Source organism: Parus major, chromosome 9 (assembly GCF_001522545.3).
Source record: "Parus major isolate Abel chromosome 9, Parus_major1.1, whole genome shotgun sequence".
Taxonomy (NCBI): domain Eukaryota; kingdom Metazoa; phylum Chordata; class Aves; order Passeriformes; family Paridae; genus Parus; species Parus major.
In genome coordinates, this window is record NC_031778.1 from 16944594 (window position 1) to 16961804 (window position 17211).

A 17211-nucleotide genomic window follows, 5' to 3' on the forward strand; every position below is an offset into this window, starting at 1 on the left:
GAGTTTTTCCAGGTCTGCATTGCTGGCTGACAATATTTCGCAGCTTTTTCAGACCCTGTTTTGCAAAAGCCCATGTACTTCATGTGATGCTTTGGCTGGACATGCTCGGATTTCCCAGCTGTGTCTATGTTTTGAGGTCAGCTACTTCAACAGAGAAATTTTTCCTTTCCAGGCAGAGGAAGAGTACAAAGAACAGAGTCAGGGATATAACAATCCCCTATTATAAGAAGCGCCGACACAGCCAGTACTAACTGGCACTCATCTCCATAGAAATGTCATGCACTGTAAGGATAAAGAAAATGAGTTATTATCCTTTAGCCACAGGGGAAGCATCCCCAGGCACAAGGAACAATGTGAGCGCGTCTGCATTGCTGCTTCTGCGGTTCCTGTACTATGGCTACAGCAGTGTTTCTCAGCATTCACCCCTTGTATCCCATCCCTCTGGGATACAGTCCATGCACTATCCCTCACCCAACATGTGAGGGTCTCATTCTAACAGCCATGTGCCCCTTCTGTCCTGCTATTGGAGTTTTGCACCTCTGCCACCGCACAAAGTCTTAGAAGAGTTTCAGCTCCAGTGCTGTTGCAGGTCTTCTGCATCTATAATCCCAGCTTTCTATGGACATTCACTGGGACACATTCTGCTGTCTCCCAGATGCTTTAAAAATTTCTGGCCTAAGATTCTTTACACAGCCAGTAAAAAAAGTGACAATATAGAAATTCTTAACTAACTCCAAACATCACAGAAGTATTAAAGAGAAAATTATGCCCTTCATTTGCACTTTTTCTTCCTCATTCAATAGAACTTTCAAACCTAAAGGTACTTGGTGTTCTCCAGCAGAAAGCTGCAATCACAGAATCCCATGACAAAAAATAAGAGCCAGGGACATGGTAACCCAGCTTCTGGAATTCTTCAAGGTGAAATGCTGCAGAATTGCAGTAGAAAACCAGTGACATTCATTGGGATCCTCCCTAAGTAATGGTCACTGTCATTTCTCCAGATCTTCAGGATAGAAGCTACATGTAAAGTTATTCCCCCCTGTCTCCAGAGTGGAGTTCCTGACAGGTTATTCACAAGGCACACCACTGTCATTTCAAACTAAAATTTCTCCATGAAAAATTTTCCATGACCCTTGAGGGTCTAAATGCCTCCAGGGCTAAGGGGTAGAATTCAGCTGTAGGTATCCAGAGAAGTAAAAATGCTCATAGAATGAATCCAAACTGAACTTTCTTTCACAATCAAACTCCAAACTGAGCTTTCTATCACAACCAAACTGACTGCAAATAATAGTCAATATATTTGTTTAAAACTGACATTTAACAAATACAAAGTGCAAAATCAGTCAACCTTGTGGCTCTTATCCATTTCCTGTTCAAATTACTGAGACTTTTGTCATTGTTTATTTGGGAGAAGAACTGGATCACTGACAGAACAGAATTGAAGCCAGACCTGTTCTGCACATAGATTTATTCAAGCAAATCTGGTTTCTAAAGGAAGCAGCTTTTTGTGTTTATTCTTATCCGTGGCCGTGAGGTCAAAATTGCTTGATCTGCCCAGTGAAGTCCAAATTAGAGATGGAAAGCTAGGAGGAAAAAGTGCTCTGTGGTCTCAGAGGGAGCAACAACACTTCCATAAAACCTTCTAATAATTGACTTAGTGTTTACTTACAGTTACAGCTGTAGGTTTAAAGGTGACAATCAGTACACAATCAAACAAGGACACAAGTTCATAAAGAGACATGGCTCCACTATAAAAGTCTGTGATCTCACTCAGGTCTCAGCCCCTCCATCCTGACTGACCACTCTGATCTGCAGCACTAGCTCTGTAAGCAGAATGGCTTGGCTCGTTTGGATGCTCTTTGGCATCCAGGTGCTTTGCTCCTGCATTGCTGCCCCTCCGGCCCAAGGAGCAGGGGCTGCCCTGCTCTCCCCCCGCTGTGATGATGCTGCAGTGGAGGAGGCTGCAGACCTGGCTCTCCGCCAGATCAATGCTGACCGAGAAGAGGGCTACATACTCAGCCTCTACAGAATTGTCAGCGTCCGAGAACAGCCGCAGGTAAGTCACCCTCTTGCTCAATATGTGTTTCTCCCTGTGTCTATTTCTTAGAAATATCTATTTGAACGAGAAATATTTCAAAAGGCAAATGCAAAGCTCTATTCACAGGACTCCAGAGGCCATGTCAACTTTATGCACAGACTAGAAACAATTTCATCACACTGTGGGCAATTAGAGAGCAAATCTCAGTCATGACTCTCTGCTGCAGGCCCTTGGAATAGCTCCAGGCATCAGTTCAAATTTGATATGAAACACCACGACTCTGATTTAATTTCATTTTACACCTTCCTCCCACTGCCTTGAGCAGTTGGAGTGCAAAGGCTAGTAAGTCATCGTGTGTTTTGCACAAAAGATATGAGCACTAACAGGTGTAAACACATCCTGCTTGGGACCAAGGAATTCCTTTGCAGACCTCTAAAAGATGACTCATTCTCCAGAAGAAACCTGAAGCCAGTTCAAGGGCAAAAATGCACTGGAAATACCTATAGAATATCACTCACATTTCCTCAAGTATCACATTTCTCTGTGTGTGCTTAATCCATGATGATTTTGTGCTACAATAACTGAATCTACTGGCACTAACCAGGGGCAGCCTGAAATGAATTCACAAGGGCCTGCAGAAGATTAGGCACTATGGAAGCCTGCTGCTAGAATTCCCTGCAATGCCTGCTCACTTCCCATAAGCTTACCTGAAAGGCTGAGTTCTGAACACTAAAGAAAATTAGTAAATCATTGCCAGACGCTTAAAGATCTGTGCTGGCAAGGATATGACACTTCTTCCTGCTGCTCTTACAAGGACACAGTTCCTGCAGACACACTGTGGACTCCAGCAACCCAAGATCTCGCAGCTAAAGATGCTCTGCTGTGTTTTGCACTATGCTCTCCATATTGCCTTTCTCAGGTGACAGAATGTGCCCACTAAACAACTGGATCAGATCTCTGATCAGAATTTTTCCACATGATGCATGTGAGCTGGCCCAGAATCCACATCACCAGGCATGGAGTTAGGTGCTCAGACCCCTTCCTGGGGCTATTTCCTATTGACAATAATTAGAGCCCCCTATGACCACCCTAGAGTGCAGCATAGTGTGTGCAGACATGCTGTAAACTGCCTCAGTTATCTCCCCACTTCTCCCTTCACCTGTGCCAAAGATATCTCAGCACAGGAGAATTTTGGTCCTTGGTGGTGATTTGTCTAATCACAACATTGTAATTTTGTCAGTTTTCTTAAGACGTAACTTATTGTTTTAGAGCAAGCATACTTTGTTTAATTTACTTATTTAGTTTTATTATTTTTTATCTATTATTGTATCCCATAAATAAGGTGTTTCAAGACATTGCAATAACAAACTGGACATTCTAAGCCATTTGTCCCATTGTTGTTGCTCCTGGGACTTAGCACATAAGGAGCAGTCAGCAATGTCAAAGGGGTTCACGGACAGTAACAGCCTTATGCCACCTCCCATTCCTCTCAAAAAAATTATGGAGTTTTTTTTTCCCCTGGACCAGTCAGTGGTCCTTCCTCTCATTTTCTTAAGCAGTACTGAGGATAAAAACATTTTCAAAGTTACTTCAAATTCAAATCTGCCCTTAAGCAGCCTGTGGTTCAGCTTTGCTCTAATTGAAACTAATGAGCCATCTGCTATTAACTTATATGCAAGTAGAGCAGAGCTTGCTTTCATACAAGATACTCATGATTAGCTTCACTGACAGGTATTTAACAAAAATTACAAAACATGCAAAAATATTTTATTTCTTTCCCTTGCACCAGGTCACCCTTCTGCCACATCTCCTCTGGTTCCCAGGCTGCCCAGCACACATTGCAGCCTGGCACCAGAAGTGCTGAGGAGGGGATCTTTTTGGCAATGGAAAGATACACAACTTTTTATTCAATACTAAGCAGATATCAAAAGCCCTTTGCATAACAGTCTTTTAATGAAAATTAAAATAAGGATGATTAAACCTTCAGTGATCTGCTGAGCTCTGAATAAGCCCCAAATTATCCATTCCCCAGTGGAGGATGATACATACAGAAGCAGGTAGACCAAAAGATGTGTAGATTTTGTAATAACCTTATCTGCTCATTAGAGCTGGTATTATACAAGAGACCTATAGGCAACAAGAAATACAGTTTGGTCTGCCCTGGTTGCATTTAGTGTTTCTATGATCACCATGTTTTATAATCAATATTCATGATTCAGCTGAGGAAACCCATCTAACACCAAACACATTTGATTATAAGAACATTTTTTAATGAGGTGTTTGTGTGCTTTTGCCTCCAGAATACCTTAAGAATCAGTTTGAAAGCTCAAGTCACCAATTCCAAATATAAGACTCCTTAAAGATGCACATTTTTCTTAGCTATTTCTTCTTCATGTGGACAGTTGTAGTGATGGCTTTTTTCTTATAGAAGTAACATTTAAAGTTACAAACTTTTACCAAATGCTGCAGTACTCCAAAACACATTTTGAGCAAATAGCAATTACTCTTTGACTGGTCTTACTTTGTGTTTACTGATTTAAGTTGTATTAGCTATCATATTAAAGAGAATTATCATCATGGTATTTACATATTTTGTATGTAAACAGAAAATTATGGTTAGTCCCTTCCACAGAAGGATCTCTGGAGCCAGGTGTGGGGATATTGCTGTGCCACTGCTCCAACAGCACTGCTGCACCTCAGCGTCACTCTCTGTCAAAATAACTTTTGATCTTTTCACAGCCTTCAAAATGAAACTTATAATTAAACCCCAGGATTAGTGTAAGCAAGCCCTGAGATCTCAGTGCAAGGCATTACCAGATCACTTTATAGAACACTTAAAAAAAACAGGCAATATGAAAATACAAAATATAGTAGAAAGCGTGAGAAGTTGCATATGTAAGAATAGAACTAAGAGACAATAATAACAAAACAATTTTATCATTCTTTATATTTATTTTCTATTAGTTTTGCTCTCTCATATTTAAAGGGTTCAGTATTACTAGTATCTATGGTAGAGCTTGCATAAAATCACCATCCCACAGATCTATATAGGGTGTGATCAGAGTTGTTTGTATCTCTCGATCTGCTTTGAGCTCCAGAGCAGATACCACTTAGTGGTTTTCTAAGCAGTATGAAGACAAAAAAGTCAGCAGTACTCCAGCTTTACAGCTCCTATAGACTGGTATTTAGTCACTGTTAAACAGAAGCCAAAACTAAAGCTAAAATTATACAGATATTGGCCCCAGACTTCCACAAGACTGTTGCCCCATTTAGTGTTTTCTCCACAAACCAATGAAATCAAGCAGGGATGAGTGAACACTGCTGTCATTCAGGTTTGGTTTTTCTCCTGCTCCAGCAAAGACATAATCTCAGTCTAAACACGCAGCTAACGCTCACATCTAAGTTCTTTAGGATGTATAAATGACAGCTGCCCTCTTTCCAGCTTTCCACTAAGGATATAAATAAAACATGATCCAACTAAGCTGTATCCTTGACAAATATGCTGGAAAGGTGCTTACCCGTATCTACAGTGGAAGCAGAATGAGGAGCTGCACCATGCAGCGTCTCATCTTCCTGCACTACATGATGTAAGCACTAGATATACAGAGCTCTACTTTTAGTCCTTCCTTGTACTTCTTGCCTGGAAAGATGCTGGGACAAAAGTTGAGCTTGAATTGCTTTGTGCACCTTGTGCTGCAGTGAGCTGAATAAAGGTTTCTGGACTTAAGCACAGGTCAGAACTCAAGCACTGGACTGAAGCTTTAAGTGAGTCTGAGACATCCATGTGACTGCAAGGTCCCTCACTGCACTCCCTGACAGCTGAGAGAATATTTAAGCTTCTCTATCAATGCAGCCTTTGCCTCTTTACAGCAAGTGCATAATAAGATATTTCTCTTTCTAATGCCTACTGGGAATGTTCCATGTTAGCAGTTTCTTATTAGTTGTGGTATTTATAATCTCATTCCTATTTCAGGCAAAACAACCTACCTTTCAACTCATAATAAAATGCAGTTGACAGTGAAAACATCAACATGTTTAGTCTTTATTCTTTGGTTCTGGTTGGTACCAGAACCAGAAGAATAAAACTGACCAAAGGACTGTTTTTTATACAAAGTTGGCTAGCTGCATGACCAAGCCTGTTCTAACAGGACCTCAATTTCACCTGATTTGCCACTTTTGCAACAGAGAGTGTTCAGTTTTCAGGATATCTCTGCATTCCACTTGCATGTTTTCTACTTCTCTATCTCTCCTTTTTATGAGTTCTTACTTTGTTTGATACAAAACTGGGATGTGACCCTTTTGTTTCTTGTTTTCAGGACACCACTGGTTCTGTCTACTATCTTATCTTGGATGTAGTAGATACTGAATGCCATGTACTCAGCAAAAAGTTGTGGAAGGACTGTGACACCAGATCTGCTCATTCAACTGTAAGGATTTTATTTTTCTATTTAATTTCACATATGATGAGTTACTTAGGTACTACCGGTGACTGCAAAATCCCTACACTTGCATTTTTAGGGCCAACAAAGCCCAGAAAAAAATCAAAGCCCATTTTATAATATCCACAGTTTTACTCTGTACCTTGTAATCAGTTTATAGAGTGGTAAGATTTATTTTAAAAAGTGAAAATTAAAAGAAATTTTTTGACCAGAGCTAATAGACCAAACTAAATAGCCATGCTAGGACGCTATTTAGAATAATGGTTTCCTTTTTATAGCAACCTTATAAGAGTTTATTTTAAAGACAGTCTGTCAAGGGGGGGAAAAAAAAAGAGATACAATTTTATATAACATGTGATTTTTGGTTTAGTTTAATTCCACTTTTATTCTGACAACTTTGCAAAAATTGCACTGAAATAAGAGAAAAAGGATATCTCAGCAAGATAAGATGCGAAGACAGAAAGCGATCCAAAACTGTTGCTACAGGTGACCAAAACTGTTCTGAGCAAGTGAAAAGGACTCTTAGAAAATGAAGAATGACAAGAAACAAGGTTAATATGAAAAAAAAAAGAAAAAAGTTATGATTAAATTGTCCTAGACTGTTTCTAAGGCAAATCAATTTTAACTTTTCAATGAAAAACTAGGAAAAAAAAGAAGAATTCTGCTCACTTCTCATTACAGTGTTTTCAACACAAAAAGGGCACAAAGCCTATAGGTTGATATGGCTTCAGTGAAGCCAAGAAATGAATGTCCAGAGGCCTTGAGCACACATGTAGGAATATCTAAGGACCTCTCAGAGAATATACTTTCAACTCTTCAATATAAAAGCACAATGGATACTAAGAAGCCAGTATTTTTTCAGCCATAAAGTCAGAGTTTTTTGTGTGCAAGCATGACCCTACTATGCTACAAAACTCCTTTATGGTCCTGACTACCACTCTCCCTATGATTATAGGGAAAAGGGGGAAGGTGGAAGACAGGTGACTGGATCCAGACACTGAATTATCCCTGGGTTTAAACTCTCAGGGTTCCAGACATGGATCCAGGCCAGGACAGAGAGCCAGGAACACTCTGTGACACTTGGGCACTTCTCAACTGCCAGAAGAGTGGCTCTGGGCAGGCAACCCAGCAGCCAAGCACTGCATGTGTATAGCTCAGAATCACACCAGGGGATGAGCTGGCCTTTTCTTTTTAAATGAGATGCTTAGAAATGTGATCATTTTCATTTGAGTATTAATAAAACTTTCATCTTGAAAAGAATTCCATGATTGCAAGAAGAAAATTAACCACTCCTGTCTATGTACTAGATGATCAGTAAAGGGTGCAATATTAATTGTTTCTAAATGTTTATATTGTTTTAGGTTTACGGTCAATGCAAAGCAATTATTTATATTAATCAGGCAAGAAATATTGCTCATCTGAATACTTATGAGTGCACTTTACAACCAGGTATGTCTTTAACACACTCTTTATAAGAGAACTGGAGAAACTCCTTGCCAAATAGCATTACTTTAAATTTTAAATGTAATTACAACACACAGTGTCTCCATTAGCTTCAGCTGCCCTGATTTTCTCAAGTCAGTGATCATAAGGCCAGAGAGGTGCTGCAGCTCAAAAGAGTTCAGTAATAACTGTTTTAACCTCTGGGACACTCAGCAGAGCCTCTATATGGGCTTTTACCCTCTGAACCAGAAAACATTTTTGTGGGTTTGTGAAAGGCAAGGAAAAACAGCAAGCCCACTGTCAATAGGCTGAATTTTTCCTTCACTGCCTGTCTCCACTGCAACATTTTTATGGGTCTGCAAATACATAAAGATCAGAAATTATTGAGGGATGCAAACCACATATCCTTACTGCAGGGGAGTGGAAGACAAGTGGGCAGGGCTGGGGGCATAGATGCATTTACAGTGAGCTACATTATCAACATGCTTTTATGGTTATGCCTTCTCTAACAACATTGTTGTGTTTGAATAAAAAGTTCTACCCAGATATATTTCGTCAGTATGTCCCGACTGCCCACTTGATGATTCTCCAACTAAACCTCAGTACTTGGATGCTGCTGTTCAATGCCTTGACAAGTTCAATAGACAGAGTGAACAAGCTCATTACTTCTCTGTCCTCAATGTCACAAGAGCTTCAATGCAGGTAAGCCAAGGCTCATCTGACTTGTTTTAGCCCTCAAGAATTCCATTGAGAATACTCCTGATCTTCTTGATCCAAGACTCCAATTCCATTTCTTGCAAAAAGAAGGGCTTTATGCAAAAGTCAAGACATAGACTTGCTTCCAAAGTTCAGAAAAGCTTCACTGTTAATTCTTTCTTCTTCAGCCACCATGAATTTGCAACTCCCTAACAGGAAGTATTTAATAAAGCACAGTCATACCTTCCAATACATACCTGTAATTCACTGAATGAGTGTAAGTATGGTTTAGAACTAATTTTAGACTAACAGTGAGCTCATGATCTCATGGCTAAGTCCATTTTGCTTACCACAGTATTAACTAGTCTCTCTAAAATTCAGTATGTGTAGATAGCAATGTGGTTTTACTTCTTTGTCTAAACTGTCAGATATTACTACCATATACTTTTTAACTACTTCCATTTTCTAACCTCAATTTCAGAAATAGTAAAATGATCCTATTCATTAAAACAACCAAAAATTGTCAACAAGACATTGAAGAGGGTCTTTAGTTATGTAGTTCTACCTGGATGCTATCTTATGACAAAATCTAAACCCATTTCCACTATGCCAATCCATGAGTTATTAAGATTGTGCATATATAAGAAGCAAAAAAATGACCAGGCAATAAAGCAGCACTGGCAAAAAAACATTCACTGCAATACAACTAACAGTAGTGCCCCAAGTATCATCTGTTCCTTCCAGACTTAGTGGGACTTTTTAATAAATTTCAAAGTCAGTAGAATTCTTTATTCTTCCTGACATATATACAAGTTCTAATTGCCACTGGCCTCTCATTCACAGTGGATCATTGGTCCTGCATATTTTGTGGAGTTTTTAATTCAGGAGACCTCTTGCTCCAAAGATATCAAGGTTGCTGACATCTCGATGTGTGAACCACTTCCACGAGAAGTAGCTGTAAGTACTTTTCCTTACATCAACACCAGTGTTCCAGATACTGATTCCTCAGTGAATATTTAGTATTTATTTCCTTGGCTCTTTGCAGACAAGGATCAAAACCCACAGTCATATTTTTATGGATCATAGCTCTATACTCTCTTGCAGCTCTACAGACTGCTTTAGAATAGGGAAACATCTCAGCAAAAGTTCTGAATTCTTACCAGAAGTCCATAAGCAAAGGAAACAAAAAAATACCATCCAGAAAAAGGTGGAGTAGCCATTGCCTTACAAAACTGAATGAGTCTAAAGGATTTCTTCCAAAGAAACAGACATAGACAATAAATCAAAAACAATGCATGATTCATACTACAATCACATCAGCTAAGGAAAACATTTAGGAACTAAGGAAAAAATTGTAGGAGAAATTGGAAGACTAAATGGGCATGTTGTCAAGAGATAACATTTCAAGCCCCATCTTAAGTGAGATCCAAGCCATGATACCTACAGCCCAGTACAAACACAACTATTAGAAACAGCATTTTTTTTTCAGTTTCTTTCACTATGGTGTGAAATTGTTTCTTTGTGGAAAATTATATTATGTTCCACACACAATTTTCCTGCAAAGGGATATTCTGTTTCGGGAGAACTTAAGCAAGCTGTTGTAGTTTGGCCTTGAGTAGCCAGCTTAGTTTTGCTATTGTGTTACGTAACCCTCCTTTGCAAACACAAGGCCTTTATCAAAACACTGCCTGCCTTTATGAGGTTGCCAATCCCAAAATAAAAGTTTGCCCAAGCTTTTTATCCCTACAAATACACTTAAAAGCTATAACTATTCAGCCTTTCATAATCACTTATTTTACAAGATAGGAGCTTAGTATCAGGGCTCCATGTGAAAAAATTCTTGTATTTTCTTCTTACAGAAAATCGGTTTCTGCAAAGGCTCTGTAGTAAACAGTCGTGTGAATCCATCTGTCACAGTATCCTGTGAAATCTACAGTCAGCAGGTATTTCTTAATCTACTCTTAATATTGCAAGAGTAATACTCCTTTACAAAACAGGTATTGAAATTTTGAAAGCCAAGACGTTTTTAAGTCTTCTTATTCACAAAGACATGTGCTTCAAGAAAGTGATAAGGCCAGATCAGGAAGAAATCTCTCTTGTGATAAAACAGACTGCTACTGGGTGGATAAAAAGGCAATAGAGTGAGTATAGAGACAATCCTGCAGAATGTGTTCAGAATGCTCTACAATGAAATTGTAAATCACAAAAGGAATGCAAGGGGATATTACTGTAGTTACCCAAGTTTCATGCACCCATCTCCACTGGTACAAGAAGCAGTTATATCAGTTTGTCCTTTGAGCTTCTGTTCTGTAGCTGGTCTAGAGTCTACAGCTCTTCTGCAGGACTAGAGATGCAGCAGATCCTTAGTATGAAGGGTAATCTTCAAATTGGAAGGGATTTGGAATTGCTTCAATTTAGATAATGCTTATTCTTTGTTATTTAGGATCCTGCCACTGAAGAGGAAAACCAGGAAGCTGATCAGACACCTGGAAAATCCAGGCAGGATCAACAGGCTTCAGATGCCAATCTTTTCTCCCCACCCCTGGAAAAAACAGTGGGCTGGGTTAAAATTCTACCTCCTTCAGATGAGGACATCACTTTCTATAGCCTACAAGAAAGTCAAAATGAACATAAAGACAGAAAGCCAGCTCTTCCTAAGGATGCAGGATCTGCCCACAGCCTTGATGAAGAAAAGGCTCAAGTAAACAAACCGGACTTGAGCAAACCAGTCACTAGACCAGTTATTCTCCCTTTTCCTGAAGAACCTTCTCTATCAGATTCATGTCCAGGAGAAGCAAAGCAGGCAGAAGGCATCCTCCATCCTTTGATAACTAGAAGGCCTCCCAGAGTCTAGCCAGCACCCAAGTAGCTCAGTGATCTGCAACAAAATAACAGCCCAAATGGCAACATAGTTCTCAATTTGTGTAACACCTTCAAATAAATCAAGTGTCTTATAATTGTCAATAAATTAATTACAGTCCTCATCTTTGGCATTCTCACTTTTATAAAAGCACAAGAACAGATTGGGACAAGAAGTTTAACTGGGGCATTTTCCAACAAAAGTATTTGGCTTTAAATTCTCAAAATTCCCCCCATCAGGCAAAGCATGAAGGAAAGGTAACTCTGGAGGATAAAAGAACTTGCAGGGCTTGGACAGCCAAATAAATATCCTTGGTAGCAAAATCTGTCAGGGCTCAGTGCAGGGTGGCTGCTTCCCAAGGGACAGGGAGATGGAGCCGAGTGTGACCACCAGGCTGGCGGGGCAGGAGCCTGTCCCGTGGTGCCTGACAGAGGCGAGCAGGGCACACCCAGCGATGGAAGTCAGGTTACAGGAAGGAGCCAGTTCACTACATAAATTCAGGGGCAGGGAGGCAGGTCTGAGATCAGGCCATAAATGTGAGTTAGCAAGGTGTGGTGAGGGGCTGGTGTGGTTATAGTAGCCAGTCAGCCCAGCAGTGTCCCAGCAAGTCTGCAGTGACCAGGCAGGTGTGAGATACACAGGGCTGCAGGTCTGAAACTGGATCTGCATCTGCAGCGTTTGGGGCCAGGCACAGGCAGGGCTGTGATGCTGCAGGAGCTGGAGCTCGGGCAGGGCCCCCAGCACTGTAGCCTTGGCTTAAAGCAGCCCCTGTGGCCTGGCCCCAGCACTGCCCACAGCCTGTCCCCAAGGTCACCAGGGAACAGCCTGTCCCCAAGGTCACCAGGGAACAGCCTGTCCTCAGGATCACCAAGGAACAGCCCCAGTGTGCTGAGCCTGGCACCCAGCACCAAACCCTCCTGGAGCAGGGATGCTCTCAGGGCCTTAGACTGCCCCAGCATGTGACAGGGCATGAACAGGGAACAGCACTTCAGCACTGGGTAGCATTAAGAGCTAGTGAGGTTTTGGTATTATGTGAGTAAACTGCTTAATTATAATGTGAAGAGCTTAGCCCATTTTTTTATTTCCCATAGAAAATCTGAAGAAAGATTTTTTCTTAATGCTTTATACCTCACTTAAAGCATGTGGAAGAGCCTACACATGTGTGAAGCCTCTGCACATAATTCTGGCTGGTAAAGAATCAAATCCAGACTATTGAGACTGTTATGCTCTAGTGATACTGCTGTGCAGGAAAAACAATTATTTAAAAAATCAGCCTAATTCTTTCTTGAGATAGGTCACATTAACTGCTCTATAATAAAAGATACAGGAGCACTTGACAGCCTGCAGCCAAGAAAAATCAATTTCACTGAAGTCAGACATGGTACTTGTACTGACAAAAACAAATATAAATAAATGAGAAGACCAGAAGAAAAAGAATAAAGATAGGAAAGAAATGTCATTTGGGGCCAGGAGTACACTGATATTTGAAATAATTAAGAGGTTTCTATGAGATTATAAAGCCTTTTTCCAGTTGCCACCAGATCTGTAAAACCGTTTGTTCAAAACAAAATCAATAAAATATTGTTTCTGAAGCTTTTGTGATACTGTTTCATCCCTAGAGATCCTGGTTAATTTCTACATTTAAAGAGCCTTCAAACAAAAAATTATAGTTTTGTCAAAGTATCCCGGCATTACACAAGTTGATTAAAATGTATTATTTTAGTATTATAAATAAAATATAAAGTACTATTTTATTTTGAGTGGGGCCAAAATAATATTGAAATATTGTGTGGAATTATATTCACATAAACTATTTTGCATTTTCAGTCTGCAAAACTCTTACAAACATAAATTTGATATAAAGAAGTAATTTAATTGCTTAAAAGATTAAAATAAGCCAAAACTTGATGTGTGAAATGTATCAACTTAGCCAAAAATAATTCCATTTCAATCCTAGATTATGAGAAATTTCAATATAATTTTGTTTCATTCATTTCAGAGTAAAAAAACTTTCAAAATTGGATAGTTCTTGAAAAATTGTAAAATTCAAATTCTAACTAATTCATATTGCAGTGGGAGCTCTAGGCTGTGTCAGCATTCCCTTTTTTGTCAAGTCATCAAATTACAGCATCTTGTTTTTCCCTCAGGAAGTTTCACCTTTGCCAGCTCAGGTTTCTCTAACACAACCAGTGTGTTCTCCTTCCCTGGACAGGAACTGCTGATCTGCCATAAGCCAAAATCTGGGATCCCAGGCACTGCTCCCTGCCCTCACACAGAGCACCCATGGCTGCCTTTAGTGGGTCAGGGAACAGAGCACTGGGGGAACAGCCTGTCACACTTGAGGATCCCCTCAGGATCCTGTGTTTCAAAATTTCAAAATCCTGTGTTTGCCCCTCTTTTCAGTTAATCACCATGCTTCTCACTTCTGCTGTACAGTCCTTTTTATTAACTGTTTGCATGTTGATTCTATTCTCATTGTGGCTCCATCAGTTTAATAATGCTACTGAGATTTTTATCAACATACACAACCAGATTCTTCCCCTAAAGGAGCACTGGGGAAGAAATCAGCTTCATTAACTGCTCGTCACAGCCAAGAATACCCCATTTCACTGAGTTCTTTTTCTTGACTATGGCTCCTTACAACAATAAATTGAACAGCCACAGTGAGTGAAGATAAATGGAGTGGAGCTGGTGTGAACATAAGCAGGGGAAACTGGAAAGTCTGGATGCACAGTTTTGAACATTCCATTTGGATACTGTGTAGCCTGTTCTGCAGATGAGGCTCAGAAATGACATTTGAATCAATAATTCCCCTAATGTGGATTTGGGATTTGGGTTCAAAGACTTCTCTGATTTAAAAATAAACAGCAGAAGGGGTATTTCTCTGAGCAGTAACTGTACCTCCAGAACAGAACAACAAAGCACCAGTGGTCAGTGCAGAGTCATGAGAATTCCCTTTATTTGCTGTGGCCACTCCAGCACCTGGTCCATACCCAGTTTCAGTGTCACCTGGGCCACCGCCAGTGTTTACCTTAACACAGCCCAGGTACTGATGTCCAAGATTAAATTCTTGAATTACAACAAGGAGTCTGAGGTTGTATAGTTTCTGTGTTTCCTTTGTCCTCAGGACACACCTGGATACTGCAGCACTCTCATATGGCATTGATATTATTAACAGCTGGTAGCATTTAGTCATCAGGACTCAAATCCTGCTGCTGATTCAGCACCTTTATGCCAATCTGGTGAGTGGGCCTGCACTCTCACTGCAGCATTCTCCCTCCAGCACTCCCACATGGACAGCCTGTTTCCACACAGTGACTCTGAGATAGGACTGCAGGAAATCTTCTTAAAAACATGCCCAGGTCATGCTGAACCTCTCCATCTTCTGGCCTGGTCTCAGCTTCCAGCCAATGTGAGCAAAGCAGCTGGGCACTAACACACCCTGTGTCCCTCCAGCCACACTCCAGCTCCTCACCTCCTCCAGGACTCTGGACTGTTCCGTGCTGCTTGTCCTTGTCTGGCAGAAAACAGGCCAGTGGCACAAAGAAGCCCTTCATCCAGTACTGGAGCTGAGAAGCAGATGGATTTGGACAGACAATTTCCAATTCACTTTTCAGTTTTGTTTTACAGGTTTTCAACACTTATTGATTTTATGATATGATATAATATCATCCATTAATAACTTGTTATCTGGGCAATGTTTAGCTAAAATGTGGTCTGATGTTTATTTGAGCAAACATTCCAATTTCACACAAACAAAGTTTTTATTCAGGCACAGATAAATGATGGTTAATGACCTCCAGGACTGTTGACATTATCTGATATTTTCAAGCCTTTACCTCAGAATATAGGTGAGGCACCATGAATTCAAACATAGGAACAGTAATGTTCAAAGGAAACAGATTTTAAAAAGCAAGATCCAGACATCAAAGTTCTTAAGATGCGTTTTAAAAACAAGGTTTTTATAAAATAAATTAAATATAAAATCTATTTTTGTGACTTCAGAACCTATCTATTGCACACACTTCATAATTAAGCATTTTCTTCTGCATCTGAGATGTAGAACTTCCCCTGACTCCATGCTTAACATCAAATTCTTAACCTTAATTTTTCCCCCAGCCTCTCAAGCCTCTCTGCAAAAGGTCAGTCTTTCAACATATCCTTACAGTCATCAATTTACAATTAGACTGGTTTTTTGTGAAAAGCAATTTACAGCCAAAGACACTGAGGACAAGGCAAGGAATACTGATACCCTTTTTATTCCCCATATTAGTCCTCTTAAGCAATGAGACTTCTGTAACCACATTGTCAACCTGCTCACTTGACAGTTTGTCTCCTCCAAATAGCTTTTGAACTTAAGGTCTCTTTGAATGAAATTTGATAGACAAGGTGATAAAACTTCTATACATTAGATAAAAACTGGTGACTGATAAAGAAAAATAAGCAGCAGGCAGAGAAGGGAAGCTGGAGCTGGAGCTGCTGCTCTGAAAACCATAACCAAAGCAAATTTATCTAACATTGTATTTGTATTGAGGGCATCCTGTTTACACACAGCAGATAAAAATAAAACATGCCACATTTACATATTTTTCCATCCTACTTGGGGGAATTCCTGTTTAGTGCAGAGCCACCCCAAGAATTGCGAATCTTTTTTGGTTTTGGCATCAAGACCACCAAGATCTGAAGCTCTGGGGAATTTCAGACTAAAAAAAAAGAGAAGCCAGCCCAGAATTCACCTCTAAGCAAGTGGAACCACACGTATCTGTATTAGCTGGGCTCTGGCTTGGGAGCAGGAACAGGAGTGGCTGCAGAGCAGCACAGTACCAGCCGGGAAAGGCCTCGCTGCCTGCAAGGTGACTGAGCTGTGCCATGTGGTGACACCAGCTTGGGTGTGAAGCTCTCCTGCAGAGGGCAGAGAACAGTCTGATCATAGCAGCTGTGCTCCCAGGAAACCAGGGATATTTATAAATAGTTACAGCTGTTACTTAAAAAAGGAGGAATTGGTTATTGCCTATCATCTCCTTTATGTGTCAGCTCTCCTTTTCCTATCCCTCTAGTTTAAAGTTATATTTATTATGCATTTCATACACTGCTTTTCAAATGGGGAAGATAAGCTTCTTTTTCATGTGTTCTCCCAGTGCTCTGGTTATGTTTAAGATGGATGTTTATTACCATATCCTTAAAGTTTGAATGTGGATCACCTCTTACTGTTGCAAGTCAAGCCTTGGTAAAAGTCATAAACGAGGTTTTAATGCACTACACAAGAGAAATGCCGTGTTTGGATAAACATTTATATTCCTTCCAGCAATCTATTTACACAGGTGGCTTCATTAAAGCAGTACACAAAACTTAAAAGTAATAAATATAAAAACAAAATAAGTTTTTAAAAAGATATCAAACTGAAGGAGAAGTGATAAAAATACATTATCCTGATTTAAGTACAACCAATATTTAATTAACTGCTCTCACTGTGCCTGGAGTTCTTGTCTATGTTGTACTTTAATAATAGAGTCCAATCTTTCTTTTCCAAAAAAATCAAGGACAAAACTCTCTAGAGTGGGAACGGAATCTTACTTTACTTCCACAGTCAATTTTGCAGGAATTGCACATTTCCATTGTTTATTCATACTGTTTCAATTTCATACATAAAATATACATAAGCTATGGTCAAAAAAATGATGAGTGTCACAATGAACAACCTAGAACAGAAGAGGAAAAAAAGAACAATCTGCAAA

At 39.9% G+C, this 17211-nt stretch overlaps 1 protein-coding gene across 1 annotated transcript; it reads left to right on the forward strand.

Annotated features, from left to right (window-relative positions):
• The first annotated feature begins 1767 nt into the window (after nucleotides 1-1767).
• FETUB (fetuin B) lies at nucleotides 1768-11600 on the forward strand. Its single transcript, XM_015637409.2, has 7 exons — nucleotides 1768-2056; nucleotides 6355-6465; nucleotides 7839-7926; nucleotides 8456-8622; nucleotides 9460-9573; nucleotides 10476-10559; nucleotides 11060-11600. The coding sequence occupies exons 1-7, from the start codon at nucleotides 1835-1837 to the stop codon at nucleotides 11468-11470; spliced, it is 1197 nt and encodes a 398-aa protein (XP_015492895.1). The 5' UTR covers nucleotides 1768-1834; the 3' UTR covers nucleotides 11471-11600.
• Nucleotides 11601-17211: the final 5611 nt, after the last annotated feature.

Excerpts from the sequence above, each read along its gene's own strand:
- FETUB (XM_015637409.2), top strand. The coding sequence starts at position 1,835 with ATGGCTTGGCTCGTTTGGATGCTCTTTGGCATCCAGGTGCTTTGCTCC. Across the intron at positions 7,927-8,455 it reads TGAGTGCACTTTACAACCAG|TTCTACCCAGATATATTTCG; the intron begins GTATGTCTTTAA and ends TTGAATAAAAAG. Across the intron at positions 9,574-10,475 it reads CACTTCCACGAGAAGTAGCT|AAAATCGGTTTCTGCAAAGG; the intron begins GTAAGTACTTTT and ends TTCTTCTTACAG.